Source organism: Macaca fascicularis, chromosome 7 (genome assembly GCF_037993035.2).
Source record: "Macaca fascicularis isolate 582-1 chromosome 7, T2T-MFA8v1.1".
NCBI classification, from domain to species: Eukaryota; Metazoa; Chordata; class Mammalia; order Primates; family Cercopithecidae; genus Macaca; species Macaca fascicularis.
In genome coordinates this window covers 40,771,644-40,796,345 of record NC_088381.1, presented here as the reverse complement: position 1 = coordinate 40,796,345, position 24,702 = coordinate 40,771,644, and the positions used below count along the sequence as shown (strand labels likewise).

Sequence of the window (24,702 nt, the reverse complement as noted above, 5' to 3'; positions counted from 1 at the left end):
GCTTTTGAGATCCCATCCAAAACATCCTTGCCTAGAGAATGTCATGAAGCATTTCCCTTGTGTTTTATTCTAGTAGTTTTATAGTTTTGGGTCTTACTTTTAAGTCTTTAATTCATTTTGAGTTGATTTTTGCATAACGTGAGCGATAAGGGTCTACTTTCCTTCTGTGTGTGAATATCCAGTTTTCCTAGCACCATTTATTGAAAAGACTGTTTTCCTCAGTGTATATTCTTGGCACCTCTGTCGAAAATCAGTTACCTGTAAATGTGTAGATTTATTTTTGAGTTCTCTATTCTGTTTCACTTGTCTGTTTTTATGCCAGTGCCATGCTGCTTTGGTTACTATAGTTTTCTAGGAGATTTTTGCATTGGGTAGAGTGATTCTTTTGCTTTGTTCTTTTTGCTCAAGATTATTTTGGCTATTTGGAATCTTTTGTGGTTCCATATGAATTTTAGGATTTTTTTTTTTCTATTTCTGTATTGAATGTCATTGGTATTTTGATAGAGATTGCATTGAATCTTGTAGATCACTTTGGGTAGAATGGACATTGTAGCAATATTCTTTCAATTTTTTATTTTTATTTTTTTTAAGAGACAAAGTCAGGCGCTGGGTGTGGTGGCTCACGCCTGTAATCCCAGCACTTTGGGAGGCTGAGGCAGGTGTATCATGAGGTCAGGAGATCTAGATCATCCTGGCCAACATAGTGAGACTCTGTCTCTACTAAAAATATAAAAATTAGCTGAGTGTGGTGGCGCATGCATGTAGTCCCAGCTACTTGGGAGGCTGAGACAGGAGAATCACTTGAACCCAGGAGGCAGAAGTTGCATTGAGCCGAGATCGTGCCACTGCACTCCAGCCTGGTGATAGAGTGAGACTCTGTCTCAGAAAAAAGAGACAAGGTCTTGTTTGTCACCTAGGCTGGAGTATAGTGACATGATCATAGCTCACTGTAACTGTGAACTCCTGGACTCAAACATTCTTCCCATCTCAGTCTACCTACTAGCTAGGATTATAGGCACTTGCCCCTACACCTGACTAATTAAAAATTTTTTTTTTGCAGATACAGTGTCTCACTATGTTGCCTAGCTGCTCTCAAACTCCTGGCCTGAAATGATCTTCCTGCCTTGGCCTCCTAAAGTGCTGGCAGTAATAGGCATAAGCCACTGTGACTGGCCAATTTTCTTCCAATGGATATATTTCATTTTTGTGTGTGTGTCTTCTTCAGTTTCTTTTGTTAGTAATTTATAGTTTCCCTTGTAGAGATCATTCACCTCTTTGGTTGAATTTATTCCTAGTTTGTTTGTTTGTTTGTTTGTTTTTTAAGCTATTGTAAATGGGATTGCTTTCTGTATTAGTCTGTTCTCACACTGCTAATAAAGACATACCCAAGACTGGCTAATTTATGAAGGAAAGAGGTTTAACTGATTCACAGTTCCACATAGCTGGGAGGCCTCACAATCATGGCAGAAAGCAAAGGAGCAGCAGAGTCACATCTTACATGGCGGCAGGCAAAGAAAGCATGTGCAAGGGAACTCCCCTTTATAAAACCATCAGATCTCGTGAGACTTATTCACTATCATGAGAACAACATGTGAAAAACCTACCCCATGATTCATTTACCTCCCTTTGGGTCTCTTCCGCTATACATGGGACTTATGGGAGCTATGATTCAAGATGATATTTGGGTGGGGACACAGCCAAACCATATTTCCTCCCTCAAACTGTGTGCTCCGATTATATTCTCAATTTCTTTTTCCACTGGTTTGTTTTTGGCATTAGAAATGCTACTAATTTTTGTATGTTAATTTTCTATCCTGTAACTTTACTGAATTCTAATAGTTCTAATAGTTCTAATAGTTTTTTGGAGGAGTCTTTGGGATTTTCTATATATATGATTATGTCATCTGCAAACAGGAGCAGTTTGATTTCCTCCTTTCCTATTTGGACGCCCTGTCTTTTGCCTCATTGCTTTGGATAGTACTTTGAATACTATGTTGTATAAAATTGGTAAAAGTGAGCATCCTTGTCTTGTTCTAGTCTTTTGAGGAAAAGCTTTTAATTTTTCCCCATTCAGTCTGATATTAGCTGTGAGTTTGTCATATATGGCCTTTATTATGTTGAAATGTGTTCCTTTTATGCCTAAATTTATTGAGAGTTTTTATCATGAAGGGATGTTGAATTTTATCAAATGTGTTCTGTGTCTGTTGAGATGATCATATAGTTTTTGTCTTTCATTCTGTTCATGTGACATATCATGTGTATTGATATGCATATGTTCAAGCATCCTTACGTCCCTGGGATATATCCCACTTGATCATGGTGAATCATCTTTTAGTATGTTGTTGGATTTAGTTTGTTAGTATTTTGTTGAGGATTTGTACCTCTATTTTCATCAGGGATATTGGCCTGTAGTTTTATTTTGTTGTATCCTGGCCTGGTTTTGGTATCAGCATAATGCTGGACTCAGAATAAGTTTAGAAGTATTCATCTCCTCTTCGGTTTTTTGGAATAGTTTGAAAAGAATTTATATTTGTTCTTTCAATGTTGGATAGAATTCAGCAATGAAGCCATCAGGTCCTGGGCTTTTTCTTTGTTGGGGGAGTCTTTATCATTACTTCAATCTTATTACTTGGCTATTGTTCTGTTCAGGTTTTATATTTCTTCTGACTCGATCTTGGTAGGTTGTATGTATGTTTCCAGGAACTTGTCCATTTCTTCAGATTTTTAAACACTTGTTCTCATATAGTTGTCAGATTAATATTCTAGAAATACAACTTTCACCGTTTGCTTTTTCCCTTCATTCACAGCAAGCTGAAGAATGGAGTTAAAACTCCCATATTTGCATTTAGGATTATCCATAATCTTATTCTAAACCTTTCTTTTTTATCACCCAAGAACTTTCTCACAAGAACTTTCTTTCTTTTTTTTTTGAGACGGAGTCTCGCTCTGTCACCCAGGCTGGAGTGCAGTGGCCGGATCTCAGCTCACTGCAAGCTCCGCCTCCCGGGTTTACACCATTCTCCTGCCTCAGCCTCCTGAGTAGCTGGGACTACAGGCGCCCGCCACCTCGCCCGGCTAGTTTTTTGTATTTTTTAGTAGAGACAGGGTTTCACCGTGTTAGTCAGGATGGTCTTGATCTCCTGACCTCGTGATCTGCCCGTCTCGGCCTCCCAAAGTGCTGGGATTACAGGCTTGAGCCACCGCGCCCGGAACTTTCTACGTATATCAAGTCAATTTGTTCACTTTAGCATGTCTTACCTACTGAATGTCAGATACTATGTTTGTTTCTAGGGATAAAAAGATGAATTAAACATTCTTGTCCTCTGGAAATTTACGGCCGAGTGGAAGTAAAAAGATACATGCATAACTAATTATAGGTAGAAGTTTATGAAATTGGGTGTTGGCTTAGTCTTAAGACTAGAAAGTGTATTTAGAAAAAGGCTTTTTTTTTTTTAAACAAAAAGGCATAAAACCACAAGGAACCAAAAAAATGGAAGAGAAGGTGAAAACATATTGAGAAATGTTAACAAATTTTGGAAGCTGAAACACAGATGGTTAGGTGGTAACTCACTTAGCACTCCAGAGAAGGCTTGCCTGAAGGGGCAGGCCAGGTAATACTATAAAATATACCAGATAGACTTAGGAATTGGAGACACTAGGAACTTCACAAAGGTGGGAAGCAGAAGGGGCTAAAAATGGAAAACTTAGTTGAAAGTCAGCTCTACTGTGAAAAGCGGCTACCCAGCTAAATACAGGTAAAATAAGAAAAGGTTGCACACTGAGGCCGGGCGCAGTGGCTCATGCCTGTAATCCCAACACTTTGGGAGGCCGAGGCGGGCGGGTCACAAAGTCAAGAGATCGAGCCCATCCTGGCCAATATGGTGAAACCCTGTCTCTACTAAAGATACAAAAATTAGCTGGGCATGGTGACACATGCCTGTAATCCCAGCCACTCTGGAGGCTGAGGCAGGAGAATCGCTTGAACCATGGAGGCAGAAGTTGCTGAGATCGCACCACTGCACTCCAGCCTGGGCAGGAAAGTGAGACTGTCTCAAAAAAAAAAAGAAAAAGGTTGCACACTGAATGAGACTCATCAAGACTTCTTGTGGAAGAAACAAATATGTAAGTGCCCAGGATTTCTTTGAAACATTTTTTTTTTTTTTTTTTTGAGATGGAGTTTTGCTCTTGTTGCCCAGGCTGGAGTGCAGTGGTACGATCTCGGCTGATTGCAACCTCCGCCTCCCAAGTTCAAGCAATTCTCCTGTCTCAGCCTCCCGATTAGATGGGATTACAGGCATGCATCACCATGCCTGGCTAATTTTGTATTTTTAGTAGAGATGAGGGTTTCTCCATGTTGGTCAGGGTGGTCTCAAACTCCTGACCTCAGGTGATCCGCCCACCTTGGTCTCCCAAAGTGCTGGGATTACAGGTGTGAGCCACCACACCCAGCTGCATTTTTTTCTTCAAAAGAAATCTATGCACAATTTCTATAATATAGTAGGTTTGTTTTTATATAAAAAAAGACTTTCTCCAAATCTTCAAATGAAAATGAGGATCCAAGAAAAGTGTGTATTACTTGTCCTGTAGCTTAGTACACAAGTGCCTTGGCACACTTCTAGGCACCCGCGGGCATACGTACCTCAGAGTGGGGACCTGGCATTCAATATTATTCATAACCTGTGCTTAGCTTAGTGGATCTTTATGGCTTTTCTTCTATTTCTTCCCACACACTATGTGCTCCGATTATATGGGTCTACCCACAGCATATCAAATCCTGTGCATTTTCTATCATTTCTCCATATCATTGTTCAAATTAGTATTTTTTAAAAATAGGAAATCCTTCTGGGCTCACTTCAAGTGCTGCTTCTGCCCAAATTCATTAACCTCCGTATCCAGGCTCTTCTACTGACTTGTTTGTATTTTATTTTTAACACACACCATATCATTTGATTTATTTGACACACTTTTGAGCCACCACATACAAGACCTTGTGTGAGGAGGTAGAATACAGTCTATGAAGGGTGAGAACTGAGGTTGCTCATCTTAGATGTCTGTTATTTGTGTAGATGGACATTAAATAGTCGCGTTTTTCCCTACCTCTGTTCTCTTTTTTTTCTAGTTAATCTTGTACTACCTTACAATGCTCATGCAAAATCCCAGATCTTATCAGGTCACAAAACCTTTCATTTTAAACTTCAAGATAGCATTGATGTTCTGCAATTATACAGGCAGTAGGAACAGGGAAAAATGGTATTAATGGCTTGCTTTTTTAATGGCTTGCTTTTTTTTTTTTTTTTTTGAGAAGCAGTCTTGCTCTGTTGCCCAGGCTGGAGTACAATGGTGCGATTTCGGCTCACTGCAACCTCTGCCTCCCGGGTCAAGCGATTCTCCTGTCTCAGCCTCCCGAGTAGCTGGGATTACAGGCGCATGCCACCACGCCTGCCTAATTTTTGTATTTTTAGTAGAGATGGGATTTCACCCTGTTGGTCAGGCTGGTCTCGAACTCCTGACCTCGTGATCCACCTGCCTCGCCCTCCCCAAGTGCTGGGATTACAGGCGTGAGCTGTAATTAGGTTCTTATGGTTAAGCTTGTGCTAAAATTAGTTTTTTGGGTTTTTTTTTTTTTTTTTTTGGAGACAGAGTTTTGCTCCTGTCTCCCATGCTGGAGTGCAATGGCGTGATCTCAGCTCACTGCAACCTCTGTGTCCCAGGTTCAAGTGATTCTCCTGCATCAGTCTGCCGAGTAGCTGGGATTACAGGTGCCCACCACCCCCCCCAACTAATTATTGTATTTTTAGTAGAGACAGGGTTTCACCATGTTGACCAGGCTGTTCTCGAACTCCTGACCTCAGGTGATCCACCCACCTTGGCCTCCCAAAGTGCTGGGATTACAGGCATGAGCCACTGCACCTGACCCTAAAATTAGTTTTAAGTCACAGTAACAATACTCATTTCATTTCAGGAAGAGCTATCCTGAAAAATCTTTGCGCAGCATCACATCTGGTGTGCAAGAAGTCGTGGGCCAAATTAAAGTTTTAATCTGCCTGGGAGTTGGCTATTTGTTACTGCCTCATCTGTTCCTCTCTTACTTATTACTATCCTTTTTATAATTTCATGAAATATATTTTAAAATGGTTTTGGTGGGAACAGTAATCAGAAACATAAAGTAACCTTTAGAAAGTTAATGCAAACACTATATATATGAGAGAAATGCCTATTTTCTACTTGTGCTCCGCTAAAAAGGAAGTTATTCATCTTATGGTTTCTTAGGTGTTTCTTATGGTTTCTTAGGGCAAACACCTAAGAAACCAACCTGTTAGTCTTCTTTTTATCTTACTTGCAGACAAAAATTATTCCTAAATTAGTGTACTCTTTGACACATAAAAGTACTCACAATCTGATGGCAGTATGAAAAGTTTAATGATGTAGTTATATTGCAGAGGGCCTTAGTTGTCTAGAGGTGTGTAAGTGAAAACTTGTAAGCAGCTTTTTATGTTTCTTTGTTTATTTATTTATTTATGAGACGGCATCTCACTCTGTTGCCCAGGCTGGAGTACAGTGGTGTAATCTTGGCTCACTGTAGCCTACACCTCCCAGGTTCAAGTGATTTTCCCGCCTCAGCTTCACAAGTATCTGAGATTACAAGCGTTCACCACCACGCCCAGCTAATTTTTGTATTTTTAGTAGAGACAGGGTTTCACCATGTTGGCCAGGCTGGTCTTGAACTCCTGACCTCAAGTGATCCACCTGCCTCAGCCTCCCAAAGTGTTGGGATTACACCACACCCAGCTTGTTTTTTTATTTATAAAAACAATGTACATTATATAAAAATCAGAAAATACTAAAAACTTTTATATTACTTTTGTATTATTTTTCACACACATATATTCAGCTGTGTATTATAGGAATATAACATTTACTCGTATATTATTTTAAAAATAGCCGTACTATAGATACAGTACCAATAACTTTTAATCAGTCGAGATTTTGAGTGTCTTATATGTGCTGAACACGGTCTTAAGCACCATAGGGTATTGAGAAAACTTAAAATCCCTGTCCTCAAGATATTTACACTCTAGCTGGATAAGAAGGCAAATGTGTAAGAAGAGATATGAAGTTCAGTGCAGTGGCTAAACTACTAAACTACATGATATGTACTAAGCACTCAGGAGGAATTAAAGTTAAGGTTTCCAAGGATTAGTGACGGTGGGGAGGTGAGAGGAGCTGAGTACCCAGCATATATTACAGGTTCACTAATTGAAAGTTGTTGCTCTGGTCCTCATCATCATTCCAAGTTCTTAGTCTAAACGTCTGGGAATATTGATTACATTTGTAGAAACAGGAAAGTTTAAAGAAAAAAGCGTTATTGCAGGAAGAACTTTGAGATGTGTAAGTGTTGTCTAACTGAAGATCTGTTTCCTGTAAATAGTTAAAAGATATAAAGTTATTGTTCTGGTGAACAGTCAAAACAACTTTGAGAATCATCTGCTTACAAGCAGTAGATGAATTCTCCAAAAGTAGGTTTGGGCAATAATTGGTTTTATTCACACTATCCTTTATGCCATCTAAAGTTGACACGACATACCGTGACAAAATATATAGAATTCTATTTGCCAGTTAGTTCGAAGAATGAAGGTTTGTGTTTATTGTGCCAAGAGCTAAAATCTCTTTGAAATTCTGGAATTTCTTCTTGAAGTGCCTTGTGACTTAATAGATGAGAAATATTAACACACGCGCGCATGCGTGTGTGTGTGTGTGTATGTGTGTGTGTAAGAGAGATATGTTTTCTCTTTTAGGAAGATTCTCAGGTGTAGCTTAAATTTCTAAATTTTCAAGCTGTTCTAGCCTTGCTGGATCTCATTATCTCTGTAGCTTTTCACTTATGAATCAAGTTTCATTTATGTGAGCTGCATTGGGAATATAACCTTTCTCATGACCCTGTAAGCTAATATTTTGCTTTGCCTTTCCCGGAATAAATGTCACTAAAACGTATACATTCTGCTTTCCCCTTAGGTAAAAATCTCTACACCAATGAATATGTAGCAATCAAACTGGTGAGTAGAATCTGTTTGTGGTAATTAATGTTTTGGTGCTCCCATTGCTTATATCTTCTTATAGGAAATAGTTTTAAGCATTCATTCACGAAAATGCTAATGGTTTTTTTTAATATATGATCCCACATTTTTCTTCAATGATAGTGTTACAGTGATGAATCACTGTATACTATATAACACTATATAATTAAATGATACTAACTTTAGTGTTAGCAATGATGACTCAAAAATTAGTTGATTAAAAAAAGCTGGAAGAACTAGTAATTCTGTGAACTTAATCTTTCACAGAGGTATCTTAATTAAAAAGATAAAATCATTTAAAAATTTTACTGTTTTTTTCTCTAAACTGATTTATTTTTTGTACTTAGAAGAAAATCATAACTGATCATCTAATCATGGCCTTAAAAATCTGTCAAGCATGAAAAATATACCATATGGTCAAATTAGAAGCAAAGGAGTCAATTGGTATATTAATACTAACCTTGTGAATAATTAAACTAGTCATTGAAAATGATATCCTATTGAAAAAGAGAAGTAATAATTTTATTATTTGTGAGGAATAATAATTTTAAAAGACAGAATTCTTTGTCTTATATTTAAGGTGGATAACAAAACCATTTTTTCATGTGAAATGTTTCATATGACTAGTTTCACTGAAACTCTGTGTTTGTCCTCATAGTAGGTATCCCAGGATTTACAGGTAGCTTTGTTTTATTAGTTGGAAGCTAGAGGAGTTAATGGTTGAAGGAAATCTATGCAATTCTTTTCTTTTCTTTCTTTTTATTTACTTTTTAGAGACAGGGTCTCACGCTGTTGCCCAGGCTGGAGTGCAGTGATGTGATCTTGGCTCACTGCAACCTCTGCCTCCTGGGCTCAAGCGATCCTTCCACCTCAGTCTGCCTCCTAAGAGGCTGGGACTGCAGGTGTGCACCACCACACCTGGCTAAGTTTTGTATTTTTTGTAGAGACAGTGTTTCATCATGTTGCCCAGTTGGTCTCGAACTCCTGAGCTCAGGTGATCCATCCAGCTTGGCCTCCCAAAGTACTGGGATTACAGGTGTGAGCCACCACGCCTGGCATTGTTATTCTTTTCTAATTAATTGCACTTACCACATCCACACTTGTTCTGTGATTGGTCATTCTTCTCATCCAGCTTGCTTGTGGAGGAGGTAGGGTTGTCTTGTGAGGAACTGACAGTTATCAGATTTGTTTCTCTACAAAGGGGTGGGTGGACAGGGAGCAGGGCTTAGAGCAGCAGGTAACTTCTAGGAAACCAAGTGTTTTCTTTTTGTATTTTGACTTGGAACTCTTGTTGGATAGATGGGAGCAGGAAGAGAGGTAATACATGTTAACAATGCAGGTCAAATATCCTCATAGATTGAATATTAGAGGATTAACCGGCCAGACGCAGTGGCTCATGCCTGTAATCCACTTTAGGAAGCCAAGACAGGCAGATCGCTTGAGCCCAGAAGTTCAGACCAGCCTGGGCAACAAGGCGAAACACTGTCTCTACAAAAAATACAAAAAATTCGTCAGGTATGCTGGCACACACGTGTAGTCCCTGCTACTTTGGAGGCTAATGTGGGAGAACAACCTGAGCCCAGGAAGTTGAGACTGCAGTGAGCCGAGATTGCTTGCACCTGTGCACTCAGCCTGGGTGACAGATACCCTGTCTCAAAAAAATAGGATTAACCACATTTTTTTAATTTATAGGAATTTGGTTATTCTATTAAAGTGTTCTCTAGTACACTGGCTTTTTTTACTTTTTCTGTTCTATTATTCTGATAAGTTGGAATAATCTCTGATTTTTTGGGACTACTAAGAGAACGAAGCACTTCCTAAAACACTTAAAAAATTTGCCGTGTTACTACGTATTTGTTAGGCTTTCTGTTAGGGACACTTCTTTCATCTTGATTTCTTCTGCCAGGTTGTACCAATCAACCTTTATAGATAAGCTTACATAACATATTGTTGACATGATTGATCGTTACATTTCACTTTCCTTTTTAAAAACTTTTATTTTGCTTTGTATGGCCACTATTTAAAGCTAAAAATGGAACTCTTGCAATCTAGTATGGTGTGACTCAGTACTGCATTTCTCTTTCAGATCAGTCTGAAAGGCATTTTAGAGGATAACAATTTTGTCTACAGGCTTTCTCTCTTCCTTTTGGGCTTCTGTTCTTCAAAGGGAAATATGAAGGCAGTAATTGAGCTCTTTGGATTGTAATGGTAAATTTGCCTTAAGCACTATACTCCTATAAGGTAGCTGTCTGCTGTTTGTTTAGGATTTTAGGCAGGCATGTGTTTTCCAGAATAACTGTGGCAAATATTCTGCCAAATGCACAGCCTCTATGGAAATGTAATCAGCATCTGGCACGGAAATGTAATCAGCATCTGGCACAGAAATGCAGGGAAGCTCTGCTGCTGCTGTTTCAGTTGTACTTTGTTTGGATCTTCATTGTGGACTCTTTTTTCTTAGATTTCTAAAAACCTTTAAAAAAAATCATACACAAAGTAAACAAAATAGTGTAATGAGCCCCTCCTTTATCCATCACCCACATTTCTAAGGGTTCTTTTTAACAGAGGTTTTCTAACAATTGGGTTTTTAAAAAATCTCTCTGTGCTGCTAATATTGCTGCCTTCTGCAATCTGTAGACTGAGTTTTGCAGTGCCTTCTACTTATAGTGCTTCCAGAAAAGCACCTTGAAGCCCAATTGGCTGAGCAGGCTATGGCCATGTGCTAAGGAGTTGGCTGAAGTGTGTAATTCTCTCAGTCTTCATAATAAGACCCTCATGTCTGAATATATGATGTGTATGCCTTTCAACCCTTGAACTCTATGGAATTTTGCATTTTTAATTTACTAGCTTAGCTGCTCTATTATGCTTTCCAGCATGAAGATTGAGAGTATAATATTTGAGGAAGGATCTGTGGTTTTTAAAATTCATTGCCTCTGTGGTTTGTCAGAATCCAAAAGTGATTTCTCTGGAAAGAATAGTCGCTTTTCTAGTGTTTTGATCAACTTCTAGTTCCATGTTGATTTGTCATCCCTGTTTCTGTTTGGTTCCTTGTGAATTCTTAGTTACTTTGCTAATGGAAAAATTCTATACCTGGCTGCTTTGATAGTGATTCAGTGGAAGATCTGCAACCAAATTGAGACATAAGAGTGATATGATACCTCTCTATCTGAAGAGAGAAATAGGAGAGGGACTCTACAATATAATTAGTCTTATGTACTTTTCTTTTTCTTTTTTTTTTTCTTTTTTTTGAGATGGAATCTTGCTGAGTCACCAGGCTGGAGTGCAGTGGCACGATCTCGGCTCACTGCAACCTCCAACTCCCCTGGTTCAAGCGATTCTCTTGCCTCAGCCTCCTGAGTAGCTGGGATTACAGGCATGCACCACCATGCCCAGCTAATTTTTGTATTTTTAGTAGAGATGGGGTTTCACCATGTTGGCCAGGATGGTCTCGATCTCCTGACCTCGTGATTCGCCCACCCCAGCATCCCAAAGTGCTGGGATTACAGGCGTGAGCCACCGTGCCCGGCCATGTACTTTTCTTTTGACTAAAAGTCTTGAGACACTTGAAGTCCAACTCTAACGATTGCTGATTTTATACTCAAAGAAGGGTATGAGTTCTTTCTTCAAAGCGCTTCCTACAGATACGAACATTCCAGTCTGGCCTGAATTGATTTAGATAAAATCTTCCTAGAAGCAGAGGGATAGACTAGACAACTTCAGAGAAACTTCTGAATTCTTTGGTTAATGGATTCTATATCTTAAGAAAAATGCAGAAAACTTCAAATGGATTCAGGAAAGAGCCTTCAAAGATGATCAAAGAATTAAAAGCTAGGACCTATGAGGAAAGGTGAAAGGAATTTGAAATTACTTTGCCTGAGGAAAGAAAGTCTAGGAAATCATTGGATTGTTTTGTTATTTGAAGAGAGCTACTTAATAGTATTTGAGGTTATTGAGGAGTTTTTTTTATTTTTTTGCTGAGGACTTAAGAAAAATAGGCTTAAGTTTCAGTAGTGAGATTTGAGTATAATATAAAAGTGTTCCAAACCATGAAACTTGTTCAACATCAGCATGAATTATTGAGAGAAGTTATGGAATCTCCTTCCTTGGAGTCTGTCTTAAACATAAGACAAATAGGCTGGGCACAGGGGCTCACACCTATAATCTCAGCACTTTGGGAGGCTGCAGTGGGTGGATCACGAGGTCGGGAGTTTGAGACCAGCCTGGCCACTATGGTAAAATCTCGTCTCTACTAAAAATACAAAATTAGCCGAGTGTGGTGGCATGCGTCTGTAGTCCCAGCTACTTGGGAGGCTGAGGCAGAAGAATTGCTTGAACCCGGGAGGTGGAGGTTGCAGTGAGCTGAGATTGTGCCATTGCACTCCAGCCTGGGTGACAGAGTAAGACTCCATCTCAAAAGAAAAAAAAAAAAAAAAAGGACAAATAACCACTCAGTGGAGGAAAGGACAGTCTTTTCAACAAATGAGGCTAGAAAAACTGGATACCCACGTAACAGTGAAGTTGGATTCTTACTTTACATTGTATTCAACAATTCAGAGTGGATCAAAGACCTAAATATAAGATTGAAACTATAATATTTTTACCAGAATACATATGAGAAAAGCTTCATGACATTGAATTTGGCAGTGATTTCTTGGATATGACACCAAAATCACAGACAACAAAAAAAGAAGCTAGCTAAGTTGGACTTCAGCAAAATTTAAAACTTTTGCATACTGTCAACAGAATTTTAAAAAGGGCAACCCATGGAAAGGAATAGGAGAAAATAATATTATCTAATAACAGGTAATAACCAGAATTTACCATTATAACAATTTTTTAAAGTTCAGTGGCATTGGCCAGGTGCAGTGGCTTATGCCTGTAATCCCAGCACTTTGGGAGGCTGAGGCGGGTGGATCACCTGAGGTCAGGGGTTTGATACCAGCCTGACCAACATGGAGAAACCCCATCTCCACTAAAAATACAAAAATTAGCCAGGCGTGGTGGCACATGCCTGTAATCCCAGCTACTTGGGAGGCTGAGGCAGGAAAATTGCTGAACCCAGGAGGCGGAGGTTGTGATGAGCCAATATCATGCCATTACAGTCTAGCCTGGGCAACAAGAGTGAAACTCCATCTCAAAAAAAAAAAAAAAAAAAGTTCAGTGGCATTAAGTACATTTATATTGGTGTACAACCATCATCACCATCCATCTCCAGAACTTTTTCATCTTCCCTAACTGAAATTTCCTATCTGTTAAACACTCCCCTCCCCCCAACCCCTTGGCAACCACCATTCTGTCTGTCTCTATGAATTTGACTACACTAGATACTTAATTTTTTTTGTGTTGTTTGCTTTTTTGGAGATGGAGTCTTGCTCTGTCGCCCAGGCTGGAGTGCAGTGGTACGATCTAGGCTAACTGCAACCTCCACCCCCCGGGTTCAAGCAATTCTCCTGCCTCAGCCTGCTGAGTAGCTGGGACTACAGGTGCATGCTGACACTCCTGGCTAATTTTTTGTATTTTAGTAGAGGCGGAGTTTCACTGCGTTGCCTAGGCTGGTCTCAAACTCCTGAGCTCAGGCAGTCCATCCGTCTCAGCCTCCCAAAGTGCTAGGATTACAGGCGTGAGCCACTGCACCTGGCTACTAGGTACTTAATATTAAGTGGACTCATGCAATATTTGTCCTTTATAACTGGCTTATTTCACTGAGCATAATGTCCTCAAGGTTTGCCCATGTTGTAGCATGTGTTGGAATTTCCTTTTTAAGGTTGAATAATACTTCACCATATGTATATACCCAATTTTGTTTATCCGTTCGTCCAATCATACACACTTAGGTTGCTTCCACCTGTTAGTTATTGTGAATAATAATGCTGTGAACATGCATGTAAAAATAAATCTGAATTCCTGCTTCCACTTCTTTGGAGCATCTATCCAGAAAGAGAATTGTGAATCATAATGATTCTGTGTTTAATTTTTTGAAAAATTGCCATACCATTTTCCCGAGCAGTCACTACACCATTTTGCATTCCCATCAGCAGTGCACAAGGATTCCAGTTTCTCCACATCCTCGTCAACACTTGTTATTTTCTGTTTTTGATGATAGCCATCCTAATGGGTGTGCAGATGTTGAACTTTATTTTATTTATCGATTGACTGAGACAAGGTCTCACTCTGTCGCCCAGGCTGGAGTACAGTGGCACAATCACAGCTCCCTGCAGTCTTGATCTGTGGGACTCAAGCAGTCCTCCCACTTCATCTTCCTGAGTAGCTGGGACTACAGGAGTGTACCATCCTACCAGGCTAATTTTTAAATTTTTGGTAGAGACAGGGTCTCCCTATGTTGCCCAGGCTGGTCTCGAACTCCTGGACTCAAGCAGTTCTCCTGCCTCAGCCTCCCAAAGTGCTGGGATCACAGGCATGAGCCACCATGCCTGTCCTATTTTATTTGTTTATTTGTAAAGATGAGGTTTTGCTGTGTTGCCCAGGCTGGTCTCAAACTCCTGGTATTGAGTGATCCTCCTGTCTCAGCCTCTGAAAGTACTGGGATTGCAGACATGAGCCACCATGTCAGCTACTGTTGAGCTTTTAAAGAGAGATTATAATGTGTTTAGGGTAATGTTTGGTTTTCTTGTTAGCCAGTTGCCCAGTACACTCTCAGTTTAGAATAATCAACCAGCCAGTTGCTCAATTGGTATAGAGCAAAGTGTGGTTGTTTGGCTGCTTTATCTCTGAGGTTTTTAGAAAACTCAATTTTTGGAAACTTGAACACCACATTGATTGAAGTTACATATTTTAATTCTATTTACAATCTTTAATTCTCAACAGTTTAAAAAGAAATATATATAAGCATGTTCCTAAAAGCATTGTTCATAATATTGGAAAGTGAAAAGAGTTCACATGTCCAAAAATTATGGGGTGTGTATACATACATACGTAAATACAAAATACATGTGCACATACAGGGCAATACTTAAACCATTAAAAATAATATAAGCCAGGTGCAGTGGCTTATGCCTATAATCCCACAGCACTTTGGGTGGCGGAAGTGGGAGGATTGCTTGAGCCCAGGAATTTGGGACCAGCCTGGGCAACATAGTAAGATCCTATCTCTACAAAAAAATAAAAATTAGCTGTGAGTGATGGCACACACTTGTGGTCCCAGCCGCTCGGGAGGCTGAGATAGGAGGATGACTTGAACCTGGGAGGTTTCGACTGCAGTGCGTGAGACCCTGTCTTTAAAAAAAAAACAAGACATTATGCACGTTTATTTACTGCCATGGGAAAATGTTACTACATTGTTGAATTCAACAGCACATTAATGAACAGCAAATATATTATAATCTCACTTATATAAAATTAAGTTCATCAGTCTATATTATATATAAATACATATATAGATAAATACTTAGAAAGGCATTCACTAAAATGTTAATAGTGCCTCTCTTTAAAGTGGCAGGATCACAGATGATTTTTGCTTTCTAATTTTTGTATATTGGAATTTTCTTCTGAGCATGCATTATTTTTCTAAAAATAATAAAACTGTGAACCTCCCAAAAATTCAGAACAAAACAAGCAGGAAATACATTCTGGTATTTTTTTTGTTTAAAGGTTTGGCATCAAGTTTCCTGGGAAAATACATATCAGGAGAATATTTCATTGCAAGAAAGGTATCCTTGAATGATAGCTCATGCAAAGTCTATTTTTATTTAACTATCCATGGAAGGAGTTGTATGTAATTCACCTTCATCTTCTCTTAACTGTACTGTCTAAGACAAATTGTGGTTAGAAAAGGCTCTCATATATGGATATCATCTCTAAAACATTAGGTGATCTTAACCGTTGTTTACTCCAAAACTTTAAGAATGGAAAAATCCCATTTGTTGAAATCTGATCAGTTTTTCTTTTTGGATTTCAGGAACCAATAAAATCACGTGCTCCACAGCTTCATTTAGAGTACAGATTTTATAAACAGCTTGGCAGTGCAGGTAAGTCAAGTCTTTCTTCTCCACTTACTTAGCATGTAGCTTAGCTGGAAGCCCTAAAATATACAAATTTTTTTGTCTGGTTTACCCTTTTTACCAAACCATCTGTCTCCCCTGCTTGCCAGATAGGTAAATAAACATAGTCAGACACAAAGCTACTTGCTCTCTGGTTCCTGGAGTTGAGTTGACAGGGGAACTGTGTTGCTATGACTGTGCCCACAGACCAACCTGCAGATGCTTTCCACTTGTCAAATACACATAGTGTGAAGGATTTGCTTTTCAGTAGTTCATTCTCTTTTCATTTCTTTACTTATACCAAAAGAAAGGAGGAAATGTTGGTAATTTGCAAAATATACTTTACCGCATTGAGGTGGTTTATCTGTTTTAAAGACATACTAAAATATACATTCTGAAATACTACAGCACTGTCATTTTATCCATTGTTCTCATTAATTTGCAAGAGCTATCCATATGATTGCAATAACCTATGACCTTTGGTAATTTTTAAAAATTAAGTTAATCACTTTAAAAAATGTTTGTTTTTTACCTAAAAGCTCTGATTTCTCAAGTATCTTACTGGCTTCCAGAAAAATATTTTGCTAACGTTTACCGGTAGAGACAAATCTCTCAGAAGATGAAATCTTTCAGAGCTATTTTCACTATTTGACATTAGTAGAATTTCCTCTGCTTTATGCTCCCTTCACTGTGACAGGTTTTCTGTGAATGACTAAAGCTTGGTTTCCTTCCTTCCTTCCTTCCTTCCTTCCTTCCTTCCTTCCTTCCTTCCTTCCTCCCTCCCTCCCTCCCTTCCTCCCTCCCTCCCTCCCTCCCTCCCTCCCTCCCTCCCTCTCTGTTCTCTTCTCTCTTCTCTTCTCGTCTCCTCTCTCCTCCCCTCCCCTCTTCTTTCTTTCTTTCTTTCTTTCTTTCTTTCTTTCTTTCTTTCTTTCTTTCTTTCTTTCTTTCTTTCTTTCTTTCTTTCTTTCTTTCTTTCTTTCTTTCTTTCTTTCATGACAGGGTCTCCTCTTCTCCTTTCCTTTCCTTTTTCCTTTTTCCTTTTTTCATTTTTCCCCTTTCCTTTCCTTTTCCTTTTTCCTTTCCTTTTCTTTTCTTTCTACAGGGTCTCACTCCCATCGCCCAGGCTGGAGTGCAGTGGCAGGATCACAGCTCACTGCAGCCTTGACCTCCTAGGCTCAAGCAGTTCTCCTGCCTCAGCCTCCTGAGTAGGTGGGACTGTAGGCATGCACCACCACACCAGGCTAATTTTCTGTACTTTTAGTAGAGATGGGGTTTTGCCGTGTTGCCCAGGTTGGTCTTGAACTCTTGGACTCAAGTGATCCTCCTGCCTTTAGCCTCCCAAAATGCTGGGATTACAGGCATGAGCCATCATACCGTTGGTTTCTATTTCAAGTAACCCTATTGAAGGTACTACTGAAGGAATTTGAGTTCTACTTCCTAAAATATTTAGAATTATATGAGTCATTGTGTGTTATTCAAGTTTTATTATACCCTGACTATAGCAATAATCAGCTATAGTCATAACCCAGAGAGCCCACAATGGACTTGTCTTCCACTGAACTTAGTATGAGTTCTTGCTCACAGTAGCCTCTCAGTATATATTTGTTAATTGATTGGAGTGTTTTTGGCATAAGATTTAAGACTGGCAACTGAGACCACAGGATGTATACATAACTTGAGGCTTATCTTCCCAGATGCCCCAGAACTACATTTTAATTGTTGTTCCTCTTATATTCCTGGTTTCATAATGTTGTTAAGTTATTCCAGGTTTCATAAATTTTAGGGAAAAGACTGTCACAGCCCACTTATGATAAGCATGTTTGTGTATGTCTCATAAATCTAAGGGTCGGGTAAAAACATGCGGAATCCAGTCCAACTTTGAAGTTTAAGTGGGGAAGTGAACAGGCCAGTTTTCAGGATTTCCTCTGTAAGCCCTTTCAAATAGATCCACCAAATCAGACCAATCTTCCCTTTTCAATATAGAGCCAAAAAATCTAATGAATTTGTTGGGTAGGAATAACATCTGTGCTGCTGGGTTGGTACTCCCCCCAAATACAGAAAATTGCAAGCCCTTGAAGTTTTAGCATTCTCTGTGCACTTAAAACAAGGAATAAATAGGGAGAGCATTAGGGAAAGGTGACTATACAAATTGCCTTTCACTTAAGCAGCAAGGAAAAACTGGAATCTCTGAGACGGATACATCCATCATTGTCATGAGTGGGAATAGGAGGGCTCTGTTGTACTGGTTAGGCCAGCTGTTGACTCATAGTCAGGTAGGCTGGCCGTTGTTAGTCTGTCTCCCTGTACCTTTTCTAACAAACATGTAAAGATCACAAAGCCTTCTAGGTCTTATATGCAGTTCAGTGGTGATTACTGGCCTCTATTCTGCTTCTTGAGATCACCCACTACTCTTAAAAGAGCTGTGGTGGACATCATCTTAATATCCTTGCCTGCAACTAACAAGGTAGCTACAGACTTTTCCAAGATAGGAAGAGCTTTAGTTATCTGTTTCAAATCCCCTTGATACCCCTACCTCCTAGTGTAAGAATTGCTTTCAGGATTGTCTTAATAGTCATCTAAATCTGCTTGACTACTTTCTTCTAGTCATAGAGTTTACCACTCTTCAGGCTAATTTAATGTGGGAAAGTCCAATGTATTTGAAGTCCTTCATATTAGGCCCAAATTTGCCATTTATTTGTTTATTTTATTATTATTATTATTTTTTTTAAATTTAGATGGAGTCTTGCTCTGTCACCAGGCTGGAGTGCAGTGGCACGATCTTGGCTCATTACAACTTCCGCCTTCCAGGTTCAAGTGATTCCCCTGCTTCAGTCTCCCGAGTAGGTGGGGCTATAGGCATGTGCCACCATGCCCGGGTAATTTTTTTTTTTTTTTTTGAGACAGAGTCTCACTCTGTCGATCAGGCTGGAGTGCAGTGGCATGATCTTGGCTCACTGCAAGCCCCGCCTCCCAGGTTCGTGCCATTCTCCTGCCTCAGCCTTCCGAGTAGCTGGGATTACAGGCGCCCGCCACCATGCCCAGCTAGTTTTTTTTTTTTTTTTTGTATTTTTAGTAGAGACAGGTTTTCACTGTGTTAGCCAGGATGGTCTCGATCTCCTGACCTCGTGATCCTCCTGCCTTGGTTGGCCTCCCAAAGTGCTCGGATTACAGGCGTGAGCCACCACTCCTGGCCAATTTTTTGTATTATTTTAATAGAGACGGGTTTTTACCATGTTAGTCAGGATGGTCTTGATCTCCTCACCTCGTGATCCACCCATCTTGGCCTCTCAAATTGCTGGGATTATAGGTATGAGCCACCGCGCCTGGCCAAATTTGCCTTTTTTTTATTTCTATGAAACACCGTTGGGGCTTTTTTTTTTTTTTTTTTTTTCTACCAGCTGAGAGACATTTGTCACAGTTGTTATACATTGTCCTCTCTACCATCCACCTCTAAGTCTTCTTTTAAGCCAGGTATCCACCTTTTTACATAACATGGTTTACACAGATACTTCAGTATCGGTGCTCCACTAGCAAGCATGGGCACATACATATTCAATATGGCTAGTTTTTTGATGCTCCTCTTGAGTGAGCCTCTTAAAATAGCACAAGTAACTGTAGACATGGAGACAGTGGGATTACTATCCTCCTTGATCTGGACACATTTCTTTTAATTACACTTTCTTTTTCTTCCCTCAGCTTTATTCAGGTAGAATTGATAAAAATTGTATATTTTAAGATGTACAGCATGATTTTTGATATACATTATGAAGTGATAACCACATACAGTAGTTTTTTAGCAGCCATTTCACATAGTTGACTTTTGTGCTTTTATGGAATTGTACTCAGCTAAAACCTATAAATCTTTTTTTAAAAACATAACTGCCATCAATCAAGGCTTTCTGAACTTTATAGTTATAGAATTGATTTTGAGCTCCTAAACCTCTGAAATGTCATTTTATTTTATCCCATTATTACCTCACTGGGATGGAGATAGATAGATGTCTATATCTATATACAGGTGTGTGTGTGTGTATGTGTGTGTGTGTGTGTATATATATATATATATTTTTTGAAATAGAATCTCGCTCTGTCGCCAGGCTGGAGTGCAGTGGCGCGATCTCGGCTCACTACAATCTTTGCCTCCCGGGTTCAAGCAATTCTTCTGTCTCAGCCTCCCAAGTAGCTGGGATTATAGGCACACACCACCACACCCAGCTAGTTTTTTTTGTATTTTTAGTAGAGACGGGGTTTCACCATGTTGGCCAGGATGGTCTTGATCTCCTGACCTTGTGATCCACCTGCCTTGGCCTCTCTAAGTGCTGGGATTACAGACGTGAGCCACCGTGCCTGGCCATATTTTTAATTTTATTTTTTCCAGAGTCCAGATGAGGAAGAACATTGGGATATTTTTTAAATCATGATTATATTATCCTATTGATGATTATGCATTGACTTTTTTTTTATTGTAATTGCATATTGGTTCCACTCTCTCCCACTCCCCGCCATAAGATTATAAGCTCCTTGAAAACAAGGCTTGGCCGGGCGTGGTGGCTCAAGCCTGTAATTCCAGCACTTTGGGAGGCCAAGACGGGCGGATCACGAGGTCAGGAGACCGAGACCATCCTGGCTAACATGGTGAAACCCCGTCTCTACTAAAAAATACAAAAAACTAGCCGGGGGAGGTGGTGGGCGCCTGTAGTCCCTGCTACTCCGGAGGCTGAGGCAGGAGAATGGCCTAAACCTGGGAGGCGGAGCTTTCATTGAGCTGAGATCCAGCCACTGCACTCCAGCCTGGGCGACAGAGCGAGACTCTGTCTCAAAAAAAAAAAAAAGAAAAAGAAAAAAAGAAAACAAGGCTTGTGTCTTCTTTACCCTTGTATCTCAAGTGTATCTTAAGGCCCAGTGTGATGTCATTCTGTCACATAGTAAGCAGTCAGTAAGTAGTTCAGTGGCAGAAAGAAGTTAGGAAGATTTAATAAGCTTGCCTTTTTAGATTTTTACCAATGTTATTAATGAAAATATTCATTGTGATGGTCAAAAAAGGAAATTTATTTTGAAAGAAGATCAATTGACAAGAAAATAGACAAGATTTCACCATGTCTCATTGTAAATGTGAGCATGAACACCAGAGGTTGTTTCTCACTTACAGGCACAGCATTCTTCCCCCTATTTTTTTCAGAGTAAGTTCTCAGCTGCAAGTATGACTCATTGGTAGTTAATATTTGAGCAGCCAGCATACATATGCCACTCTTTTCATTACCAAGGTGATGTTGTAGCATTGTAAATAAACAACCTTTTGTGCCAAAGCCACACAAAGACCACAGTAACATAATTAGTATTTTTACTCACTAGTATTTTGTCTGTAATTGTTCATTACTGTCCTATAAATTATAAAATACTTGGATTTCCTGACAAGGAAGACTTAAACAGAAAGCCCTTTGTGACTTAGGTTTGTTCGGTGAATTAATCATTGCTTATAAAATAAATGTATGAAATTATTTGGGAGAAATGATTGATTATGAATTTAAAGAATACCTGTTGCTGTGATATCCAGAGCTTGAGACATTAATTTCCAAAAATAGGCACTTTTTTGTTGTCCTGGGACTATGACCATTTTCTTCAGTGCCCAACTCTTAATCATTATCTTGGCCTTTTGGACCCCAGTTTCACCTTGACCACCTGATCTAGAAATTCATACCAGTTCTCTAATTATGTAGAGGTAGAACAAAAATGACAGCACGGGATAATTGTGAATGTGGTTCTGGTTGGAGGTCTTCCACATTGTCTCTGCTTTTCCTTGTGTGACCGCTAACTCTTTCCCTTCCATTCCACTTTGTTTTCTACTGACTGGTTGCACTTTTCAAGCTTCATTTGTTGATTATCGTTTTACCACCAGTATTTTCAAGACTTAATGCTTAAAAATTGATATCTCCAAGATAATCAAGAAAGTAAAGGGGACCGTGAAAACCTTGAAACTGAGAATAAGCATTTTATCTTCCTGTTAGCTATCATTTTTTCATTTCTTATAGAAACCAAATTGTAAAATCTTATAACTATTTTTCTTATTTTCTTCAATCATTGTTATGTTAATTATATTATAGTCACCGTAGGCAAGTTTTAATTTCATTTTCTTATTATGGGAATTATTTTAGGTTTCAGTATTCCCTTAGGGTCTTTTACTTAGGAAGGTACATACATTGTCAAGTAAAAAATTTCCCAGTCCACAAATCTGTTGTCCAGCATAGCTCTCACTTTTGCTTGTATTCTAGCACACAGGAACAAGATTTGGTGGATGAGAGGTTTGGGGCAGAGATATGAAAGAGCCTGTGGCCGAAACAGATCTGTATTAGGAAGAGTGACAGTATGAGAATGACTCCATAGCTAGGTATGGGCTGACCACATGACAACAGCCTGGTGTATGTTCGGTAGTTGAATAGAAGATGAATAAGCCAGAAGCAAGCATGCAGTTGAAGTGGGAGGAAAAAGAGAGGGAGGGGAATGAGTCAGCAAAGACAGGAGCAAATGAAAGAGGATTGAGGGTTTAGAGGGTAGGTAAATGTCAGGAAAATAGGATTCTTTGCAGTAAATGACAGGAAAATGGGGGTCTCTGACATAGCCTGAAATTTTTAAGTCTGGGCTGCCATATCTGGGCTTTCCAGCAGCTATTGTGATCTAGTGACTCTTCTGCTTTCACTCTCTTATAAAGGAGAAGCTAATCCTCAAATTAAAAAATGACAAGATTCCCTAACCCCCCGCTTTTTTTTTTTTAAGGAAACAGATTTCTTGCTCTGATTCTGAGGCTAGAGTGTGGTGGTGCAATTTTAGCTCGCTGCAGCCTCAAATTCTTGGGCTCTAGTGATCCTCCTACCTCAGCCTCCCAAGTAGCTGGGACTATAGGCGCATGACACCATAACTGGCTGATAGTTTTAGTTTTTTGTAGGGACGGAGTCTCATTATTTTGACCAGGCTGGTCTTGAACTCTTGGCCCCAGGTGATCCTCTCGCCTTGGCTGCCCAAAGTGCTGGGCATGAACCACTCTGTCTAGCCTTAACAAGACCATAATTGAAACTTCACCAATGCAGTAGTCAAAACAAAATTTTATGGGCAGAGAAAGCCGATGAACTTGTTAAATACCTAGAAAGCAGTTCAATTTTTTTTTTTTTTTTTTTTTTTTTTTTTTGAGACAGAGTCTCGCTCTGTCGCTCAGGCTGGAGTGCAGTGTCCGGATCTCAGCTCACTGCAAGCTCCGCCTCCCGGGTTCACGCCATTCTCCTGCCTCAGCCTCCCGTGTAGCTGGGACTACAGGCGCCCGCCACTTCGGCCGGCTAGGTTATTTTTTTGTATTTTTTAGTAGAGACGGGGTTTCACCAGGTTAGCCAGGATGGTCTCGATCTCCTGGCCTCGTGATCCGCCCGTCTCGGCCTCCCAAAGTGCTGTGATTACAGGCTTGAGCCACCGCGCCTGGCCGGCAGTTCATTTTTAAAATTGGTACATAATAACACCTATTTATGGGATGTATGTGATATTTTGATACATGTATACCTATGTGTAATTATCAAGTCAGGGTGGTTAAGATATGCATTACCTCAAACATTTACCATTTCTTTGTGTTGAGAACATTTCAAATTTGCTCTTCTGGCTATTTTGAAATATACAATAAATTATTGTTAACTATAGTCACTCTGCTGTGCTGTCAACACTAGAATTTATTGCTTCTAATTGTATGTTTGTACCCCTTAACCAAACTCTCTTCATCTTCCACACACCCAAACGTTCTCAGCCTCTGGTAACCATCATTCTATATATCAACTTTTTAAGTTTTCACATGAGCAAGAACATGTGATATTTATCTTTCCCTGCCTAGCTTATTTCACTTATCATAAAGGCCACCAGTTCCATCTGTGTTGCTGCAAATGACAGAATTTCATTCTTTTTTTTTTTTTCCTTGTTGTGGAGCACAGGGTCTCGCTATACTGCCCAGTCAGGTCCCAAACTCCTGGGCTCAAACTATCCTCCCGCCTCTGCCTCCCTGAGAGCTGGGATTACAGGCATGAATTTCATTCTTTTTTATGGGTGAACAGTATTTCCTTATGTATATGTACCACATTTTCTTTATCCTTTCATCTGTTAATGGACACTTAGGTTAATTGCATATCTTTGCTATTATGAATAGTGCTGTAATAAACATGGATGTACACATATGTTTTTGATAAACTGATTTGATAATGACTATGAAGATCATTTGCCCATTTTTTTTTTTTTTTTTTTTTTTTTTTGAGACAGAGTCTCGCTCTGTCGCCCAGGCTGGAGTGCAGTGGCGCGATCTCGGCTCACTGCAAGCTCCGCCTCCTGGGTTTACGCCATTCTCCTGCCTCAGCCTCCTGAGTAGCTGGGACTACAGGCGCCCGCCACCGCGCCCGGCTAATTTTTTGTATTTTTAGTAGAGACGGGGTTTCACCGTGGTCTCGATCTCCTGACCTTGTGATCCGCCCGCCTCGGCCTCCCAAAGTGCTGGGATTACAGGCGTGAGCCACCGCGCCCGGCTCATTTGCCCATTTTTAAATCAGATTATTATTGGTACTGTTTTTTGCTATTGAGTTGTTTGAATTGCATATCTATCCTGGCTGTTAATT

General features: G+C 39.7%; 1 protein-coding gene across 25 annotated transcripts in view; it reads left to right on the top strand.

The window, feature by feature from the left end:
- The window catches only part of CSNK1G1 (casein kinase 1 gamma 1), a 229,751-nt gene that overhangs the window by 120,766 nt on the left and 84,283 nt on the right, over positions 1 to 24,702 (top strand). For 20 of the 25 annotated variants that reach the window (XR_012415037.1, XR_012415035.1, XR_012415038.1 and 17 more), the window contains 2 exons: positions 8,014 to 8,054; positions 15,988 to 16,057. Coding sequence is in view for 16 of the 25 variants with exons in the window: in XM_073996019.1 (XP_073852120.1) it covers positions 8,014 to 8,054; positions 15,988 to 16,057 (111 nt within the window). In the remaining 9 variants the exon portion in view is untranslated. The remainder of the gene's footprint in view (positions 1 to 8,013; positions 8,055 to 15,987; positions 16,058 to 24,702) is intronic. The other 5 variants (XM_073996014.1, XM_073996022.1, XM_073996017.1 and 2 more) reach the window with 1 other exon arrangement.